The sequence below is a fragment of the Haplochromis burtoni genome, unplaced genomic scaffold (assembly GCF_018398535.1).
Source record: "Haplochromis burtoni strain Fernald_Lab_line unplaced genomic scaffold, NCSU_Asbu1 Contig_59, whole genome shotgun sequence".
In the NCBI taxonomy this organism is placed as follows: Eukaryota; Metazoa; Chordata; class Actinopteri; order Cichliformes; family Cichlidae; genus Haplochromis; species Haplochromis burtoni.
In genome coordinates, this window is record NW_024582420.1 from 792652 (window position 1) to 801630 (window position 8979).

At 38.5% G+C, this 8979-nt stretch overlaps 1 protein-coding gene across 1 annotated transcript in view; it reads left to right on the plus strand.

The window, feature by feature from the left end:
- Positions 1 to 8462, plus strand: part of LOC102295309 (trace amine-associated receptor 13c) — a 16541-nt gene extending 8079 nt beyond the window's left edge. Inside the window, exons 2-3 of the mRNA XM_005937193.2 lie at positions 4576 to 4943; positions 6341 to 8462. Coding sequence (XP_005937255.1) covers positions 4661 to 4943; positions 6341 to 7233 — 1176 coding nt within the window. The 5' untranslated portion in view covers positions 4576 to 4660 and the 3' untranslated portion in view covers positions 7234 to 8462. The remainder of the gene's footprint in view (positions 1 to 4575; positions 4944 to 6340) is intronic.
- The last annotated feature ends 517 nt before the right edge of the window (positions 8463 to 8979 follow it).

Consider the following 8979-nt stretch of genomic DNA (forward strand, 5'->3'; position numbering starts at 1 on the left):
GTGTGTGTGTGTGTGTGTGTGTGTGTGTGTGTGTGTGTGCGTGCGGTCTTTGCTGTCAGCTGCTTGTCTCACTGTGCCTGAGGTCTTGCCACAGGGAAGGCTTCCGCTTGTCATCTTCACTCAAGGTAAGGGCAAAAAGCCCCTTAATGAGGTTCATCTCCCATCCTCCCTTAAATAATTTTCCTTTTGTTTTACCACCAGCACCATCGGGAAATTTAAAGTAAAATAATTACTCTGACTTGAAAGCAGTTGTCTAATCCTGTTGATTTTAAGAGCATATAATTTAGACTAGAATCAGTTTTTTTAAACACCCCTATGACACTGTATCTTTCTCAGACAAAAGAATGCACTCATAAAAAGACGAAACACAGTCAAAGGCTGAACTATGCTTGACGTCATAATTCCTCACCATTCGCTGCTACCCATTTTAAGAATTTTAGATTTTCAAGAGCTGCTTTCATAAATTGTAAAATGAAAACAGTCTTCTTTAAACACTCTCTTGGCCTTGTTCAGGCTGAGTTATCATTGTGCCTGCAGCTCAGTGTTACCGACACAGAGGGGGAGCAAATATCAAGCTTTAGAGAAAATCAAAAGGGCAGATGGATTTTCTCACAATCTGAATTTTGCTGAACTGAATAACAGATAACGATTCTTCGAAGCTCAGAATTGATTTTCAACATATCTGGCTAATAAAATGAATGCCTTTGGCCACTGCAGCACTGAAATGACAGGGATATTAAGTTTTTGGTCTGAGACTTATAAACTATAATCTAGTATAATCTGTAAAAGAGGAAAAATCTGTTTAAGAAAAGAACAAAACAGAAATATTCTGGCCGCTGATAAAGTCATAAAAATACAGAAAAATAATTGTTTATAGCTTTAAATGTCATATTTTGTGTTAAATAAAACTAATTTACAAGGGTGGAAGCAATGAAATGAGATCTTTCTTTTGGCACGATACAGCATAGACTACAGAGCACTGTGAAAATGTCTCAAGTTGGCTTGGAAAATGAGTTAGTACATTTTTAACAAGCTTGAAAATCAGTATTTATTCTACAACACTTCCCTGGGTAAGTGTTCTTGTAATTTCTTGAAGTAGTCTTCAGGAATAGTTCTCCAGGCTTCTTGAAGAACATTCAAAGCTCTTCCTTGGATGTTGGCTGCCTTGTTCTGTTTTGGTTCAATAATACTGAGGTCCAGGCTCTTAGGAGGCCAATCTGATCATCCTAAATGATGTGTTTTTCTGCCCAAGCATATTTTTCCTGCACTAGCAGATGCTTTCCAGATAGTATTGCATGTTGGATACAAATCCAACAATACGTTCCATCAATTTTGACAAGATCTCCAACACTGAAGCCTGAAGTGCAGCCTCAAACCGTGACAGAGCCTCCACTGTGTTTACAGATGGCTCACTGTAACACTCACAGTTTTACCTCTCTGAGCTCCTCTGCATATATTAATGACACTGAACAAAAGTTTAAAATTAACAAAGTGCATAAAGACACAATTTAAAATAGGTTCAGTTGTCTGTTTTGTGTAAACACAACACTGGTTCATCACTTGAGTAAGGTGCCTTTTTTATTTGAATGATCGATACTGTAGCTCAGTATTAAGTGTGCAAAACAACAACAACAAAAAGCAGAAAAATGATAAAAGCATCCATCGACTGCTTATTTCTGCTCTAAAGTGTAATCTTATCATGGCAGGTCTGGGAGGACTGACTTCCTTTAAGGAGCTGCAGTTAATGACACTTCTCCATTGTCCTAATTTTAAAACCCTGGAAGTTGCCCCTTGGTTTTTGCTGTGAACCGCAGCTGAAAGAGACTTGACTCCAAACTAAATGACAGTTTGGGTTTCACTGACGACAACTTTCCATTGTTAGCTTTCAGATGCACCACAGTGGGGCTGTGAGACGGCGAGGATGTAAAATTCATTTTAACAGAACTCCACAGAGAGCTACAGCTGTGCAGCATGCTTGAGCAGCAGAGGGGTCTTTGGGAAACTCAGGAACATGATACCAAAAAACAAACATTACAGAAATGCACCGGATGTGTCTGCTGTTATTTATGTGCAGCTAATTTGCAACAACAATAATGTTTTCATGGAGGCATATGGGGCCAACCAAATTATGTTTCTGTTAGGATAAAGACAAACAATGTTAATATTGAAGTATTCAACATATTTTTAAGCTTGTGTTGAGACACTGTCAGCACACATCAGACTGCACTCTAGTTTTATGCAGAAAGAGACTGAACAATACAACAATACCACCCTGACCGAGTTGGTATTGTTGCCCAAAATTAATCACAGACAGGAGTGTGCTCGCTCTTCACACTTTGGACTCACATGTCTATCCTTTGCATTCATATGACTGCTGCTGTGGCCAGGACGTATAAATGTAGAACATCGTTCGCTCTGAAAAAATGTCTCTAAACAATCCAAGCAGCAATTGCATTTCTCAGCACAACATAACCATGAAAACGAAAGATTCGTAATTGTCTTTTGAGGCAGGGTTGACATGAAAGAGATGAGCTCAGAGGAAGAAATATCAGAAGTGACGAGAGCTTGACAGGAAAGCCTTGCTTTGAAAGTACAAGAAGACAAATAAAGCTCTTTCTCTTTATTTTACAATGCGAAAAGGTGAGAAAACCGCGAAAGCTCATTTGTACCTATGAGGAACAGCATGCCCCGTTGTTTCATAAGCATACGCAAACGATGGGTAAACATGAAAAGTAATCACATACTTAGGATTTCTAGTATTTTGAAAAGCAAATGAGATAAAGCAGCCAATACAGAACATAACAAATTAAAATTAAGGCATTAGGAGTGATCCAAAATCTTTTTGTCACATGAAAAACAGAAATGTCAGACAACCAAATGTCTTTTTTTCGTTTCCAGATAACCAGGGATGGAAAACCTCCAATAATGAGAACACTGTTTATAATTTACTCAGGTGATAAGTGTGAACACACCACTGACATCTAGACATTTGCAATCTGACAGGCCTTATCAACATTAGCAGGAAGTAAAAGTGTTTCCAGCAAGTAAACGATTGACCCACACATGCTGGAGACTGAAGTCACTTGTACCAAAGGTGCATCTGTGTAATCTAATTTATTGTTTGTAAAATCTTACATCTCAGTAAGAGTCACTTAATTAAAACAAATAACAAAGTGACCAAAATTTCAAAATGATGAAATTTCTTATCAGCTTTATAAATATAAATTTATTTTTCTGTTCATAAAGCTACATTCAGCTGATCCCTTATTCACGAAGGGTCACCACGTGTTTCGTTTAGCAGATATTTAGCGTGATATCGTTTCTGTGATATCATATAATTTTTTTTTGTCTCCGCCCAGGATCAAACCCACTTCACTATATTGCTAATAACAAGTAAAACGTCAGGTTGTTTTATATCTGGCCCTTGTTTCCAGACAAGTTTTGAGGGTCTTTCATATCTGATCTTAATTCAACCCTGAACCATGAGCCAGTCACAGAAAAAATACACAAGTGTTTCCCTTGCTTCTCAAGAACCTCTAATTCCCTGCTGATATTAGTGAAAGGATTTCAGCCACAGCTGTGATGTTTTGTTGACCATGTTTCTGCACACAAAGCTGCACAGCAAATGCAGGCTTTGATTTGGTTTTGCTCTGGTCTGAATATGTCCACTCCTGTTACCTTTTGTTTCGTCCTCTGTGCGTACCTTCCTGCTCTCTGGCCCAGTGAACAGCATAAATGATTGAAGGACTCGTGTATTTAGTTGTCAGCTGAGAAAGACATTTGGTACTGAACTCAGAGTTTCAGCATGGGAACTGACAGCATCGAGGTGCTTCCAACAGTGTTAGGGCACAGAAACAGCACGTAGCTGGTACACACAAGTAATAAATTCAGTGCCAATACTCTCCAGCTGGAGAAAAAGAAGACTACCTATGATTTGTAAGGCTGTTTTTTATTCAGCCTTTAGTGTAACATATCTGTACTGCAACATAAGCACAACCTCTCTACCCTACACATGTCATATACTACAGACTTTTAGCACTTCAAACCCTTTGAGTCAAGTATATTATTGGATTACATGCTTCAATTTATATTAAAAGCTATGTTTGTAAGAACTGTTTTAATGCCACTGTTTGAATGGCAGCAAAGATATAGAGTATACCCACTTATGTCTTATGGTGGCTTTCAGAGGTTAAAATCAAACATCCCTAAATTTGCAGATGATAAATATATATTAAAAGGTTTGCTACTGACTGCAGTAACCGATTCAAAGCTTTAAATGATGTGATTTTGAGTGCTGCAAAAGTGCTATTGTGTCTGGTATGAGCGACCTAAAATTATCTGACATTTGTTAAAAAATAAAAATTTCTATTGAAATCATGAGAAATAACAAATTTAATGCGATTTTTAACAACTGCATTTAGAAAATCTTTTTTAGAAATAGAGAATTAGAAAAAAAAAAACATTGGTTCAATTCGGCCATCAAAAAGAGAAATACCATGACTGTTAACTGTTGGACATAATGTGCTTATTATGTGATATAAGGTTTTCAATGCTTACCTATTTTTTTCCCATTAGGAGAGTTTCCCAGTCCAGGACATGGTCTCCTGAGTGGTCCCGCCACCACTGCATCACAAGCCTTAAAACCAGTCTAACCTGGGACATGACTGCTCTGCTTCCCAACGTCAGTGTTCCTGGGAGTACGGCAGCTTTGCTGGTGACCACTGACTGTCCGTTTAACCTGACTGCAGCTGCTCAGGCAGGACTGGGGTCAGGCCATTCACTGGCCCCACTATGTACCGTGTGTTGCTGTGGGGTTCTCAATCGCACCTTGGCAGTGGCATTCATGGTCAGCCTAGCATTTGCCATCGTGGTTGGGAACGTGGTCACACTTACAGTGTTTGTGCAGACCAGACAGTCGAGAACACCACAGGGATACCTGAAAGGTAAATGTTGTGAACTGTGTGTTGAGACAACTTTTGTTGTAATTTTGTGCTATATAAATAACATTTATTGAATTGAATTAAAAAATAATAATTGAACTGCTTTATCACCACATCTTAACATGTACATCTAGAGTGTAAATCAAGTTTCATGGATTGATTCCAGTAGAGCCCGACCAACATCAGATATTTACAGATATTTGATATGAAATCTGATATCAGCTGATATATTTTTTTCTTTCAGGCACAGGAAACATAAACAGATTTACCTGACATTGGTCATGTGCAGTTATTTATAACTCCTTACTAATATAATATAACGATTCTGTTCATATTGCTACATTAAGTCATAGATCACTGGTTTACATTTCTTGTATCTGCTGGCTGTTGTGTTTGTGTGGTTCCAAACACATGCAGGAATGTTGTAGAGTGCCCTCTGGTGGACAAACTATGCAACCTTAATACTAACAACAAGATTATAAGAGTTTGTTCCACCTCTTCTTTCCTTTTGTATTTTAATTTATCCTCTGGTATATCACATAGATATTACTGGGCAATATATCGTCCCTCAACATTATATTGGTAGGGCTCTAATTTCAAGAAACGCAAAAAACAATTCCTTAGTAAAATTTAATTTCCTGTTTGTAAAATGCAGTAATATTAAAGAAGACTTTTTTTTTCAGTCTAGAGAGATATAAGAGAATCTTTAATTTTAAGCAATAAATATATTGTAAATTGTATTATATGTATAATGTATAAGTATTGCATTCCTTTCACAAGGTGGCAGTGACCAGAAGGGATTATACAGTATTATAAATCAACTTCAAATTCAAATTCAAATTTTATTTGTCACGTACACAGTCATACACAGTACGATATGCAGTGAAATGCTTAGACAACTGCTCGTGACCTAAAAAAAAAAAGGCTATGAATAAGATAGGAAATAAATATGAAAAATTAAAAAGGGTAAATTTAACTAGGAAGGAATAAAATATAAAAAAAAAATTAAGGTTAAAAATAAAATAACTGTACAACAAAATACACAATACACAGTATAGAACTATATAAGAATGTATGAAGAAATATAAATAAATAAATAAATAAATATATACACAATAACAGCAGCTGTACAAGTATTAACTGGAAATGAAGAATATAGTGACCAGTGTTGTGCAATCCACATTATGTCTTATATTAAATAGTTTCATTCAGCACAACTGATTCATTTAAATTTATGGAAAACCTAAATCAGAAAGGTTGTTTTTTAAATTCTGCAAATAATGGCTTAAAAATAAAGCAGTTCTTGTGATTAATGGTAAAATGCTAAGTAAATGATAATAAGGAAAACTAAATACAGCTATCCAACATGACATCTTCCTCTTCTTTCTTCTCTGTGACAGTGTCTCTGGCCATAGCAGATATGATGGTCGGTGTCCTCGTGGTTCCTTTTTCCATCTACACTGAAATCTCTCTGATGGTAACCACCACGCCCCCTGTTTGGTATCAGGGTACTTCTACTTCCCCTGCCAACTCCTCTTCTCGTGGTGGACTAGTAAGCCCATGGCAGCCCTGCATGCTGATTGGTCCAGTGTTTGCTGGATGCACATTTGTTTCCATCAGCACCATTTTCCTAATGACTTTGGAGCGCAGTGTGGCCATCCTGTGGCCACTCCAAAAGGACGCCTTGGTGACCCGAAGACGAACTCTGTTCCTCATCCTGTTCTCCTGGGCTTCCAGCTTTCTGCTGGCTTTAGCGCCTCTCATCTTCAGCAGAAACTTCACTTTGGAGTACAATGAGTGCAGTCGCATGTGTAACTACACCCCACTCATGCTTGGAGGCCATCTCCCGCCTGATGCCAACATCTTGTTGTTATTCCCAGCGTTCGATTTCACACTGCTCGGTGGCACATTGGCTGTTAATATCGTGTCTTTCACTAGCATTCGGCGGTACTCCCAAAAACGCAAACTACTCTCAGAGGGGAGTCTGAGCGATGGAGGAGGAGGAGGTGGAGGATGCCCTCACAGGCCCTCTTTTTCAGACATCAAAGCAGCCAAAACAATTGGCATATTAACATTTGCCTTTACAGCATCCTTCACGCCCATTGCAGTGTTTGTGCTGGGGAACGTGGTGGGATACACCTGGTGTAATTTCTCCTTTTTTGCCTTCTGGATTCTGACAGGAAACAGTTGCTGTAATGTTATTATTTACAGCGTCAGGGACCACCGCTTCAGGAAGGGTGTAACCCTGCTGTTTCAACGAGATCAATCCCCCCCGCATGGCGAGAAGAACTAAGAGACGCGTAAATTTGTGTTGTGGCTGTGACCCAAAGTATGACTTGGAATAGTTTAAAAAGTAGAGAAAGGTGAAGAATGGGTTTATTCGCTTACTCTGTGAAAAGATTGTCATCCCTTTCCTGTTTTCAAAGAGAGGAAAAAAGGAACCCTGCCTATTTCAACTTGTGGTCCTTAATATGCCATCAATAATCTCTCTTGCTAAAGCATTATGTTAAAAACATATGAATTTCATCCATTAAAAAAGCAGCAACGTTATTCCATATTATGACCTATAAAGACTGTGATTATTTTACATGTGCAATGCACTCTGGACTGATGATGGAAACGAGTTTGACTCATTACATCAGTCTCACAACCAAGTACATAATGTATGAACGCTACGAAATGTCTAAAGGAAACAACAAAAGAGATATTAATCTACACAGTTTTCTCATCCATAGCAAGAGAAAGGGAAATGATCGGGCACATGCGGATGAAGACAACTTCCAAAAGACCCCGAGCTGTGTTCTTGACACTTCTGTACTAACACATTTGATTAATTTAGAGCTCACAAACACTTTTTGTTGTTGTTGGTGAGAAGCAGCAGCTAAGACCAAAAGCTGCACCTATAATTTGTCTCCCCAAAAATGCAGACAGCAAGTGAAAGTGAAAATAACTTTAAGATAGCCTGGGAACAGAAAGTATTAAATGTAAAGATGCTCTGCAGGCAGCAAAATATAATTTATGGCAGGTGCTGCCTTTGAAAGTGCACCAAAGTGTGTTTAAGAGTCTATAAACATAAAGTGTCTTGAGGAGAGATTGACTACATTGAAAAGGTGGATGGTAGGCTGAAATTACAGGTAGGGAAAGACATTTTATCATAACCTGATACACTTCCCTTTCACACCTCTCAAGTGGCTGCACAGAAAAGGATTTTGTCCCATGCTTGCTTCTTCAGCTCTGTGATCGTCTTCATTGTTGGGGTTTTTTAGTGAAGAGGAAACAGAAAGCAGGAAGAGAGAGTGGTGGAAGACACTCCACAAAGGGCCACGGTTCAAAGTCAAATCCGGTTAAATGCATTTAGCCTTTCAGCACATGGTTGCCTGCTCAACCTGGGAGAAGGTCATCCTCGTTTTTTGTTTTTTAATTCTGAGTTATGCCAACAGTCTTTTCATGTTCAGTTATGTCATTCTCAGATTTTAGTTGAATGGGATGTGCTATCTACCCCAGCGGTCCCCAACCCCCGGGCCTTGGACCAGTACCGGTCCGTGAGTTGTTTGGTACCGGGCCGCGAGAGTTGAGGCTCAGGTGTGAAATGTATAGTTTTCGGGGTTTTTATCGGTTTTCAGCGTTATTTTGTTATCGTTTTTATCGTTAACTCGGTTTTCCTTGGTCTTTTCACGTGTGTTATGAATTATGATTTTTTTCGGTACCGGTACTAGTTTTATTTTGTTGTATTTATCTGCGACACCTTAAAGGCCGGTCCATGAAAATATTGTCGGGCATAAACCGGTCCGTGGCGCAAAAAAGGTTGGGGACCGCTGATCTAGCCTACCTGCACCATAAATAACAATGGTGGCCTATTATTTTTTTTATTAAAAAAAAACCTAAATATCTACATTACATCATGTTTAAGTTGTTGTGACATGACATAATAAGTCATGTCTTTGTAGTCGCTTTTTTTTACAGGTAGTAAACATGTTTATTTCTGCTAAGATGTTGACCATTTTACCACTGACTTGCTTTTTAAATCAGCCTCAAGTGG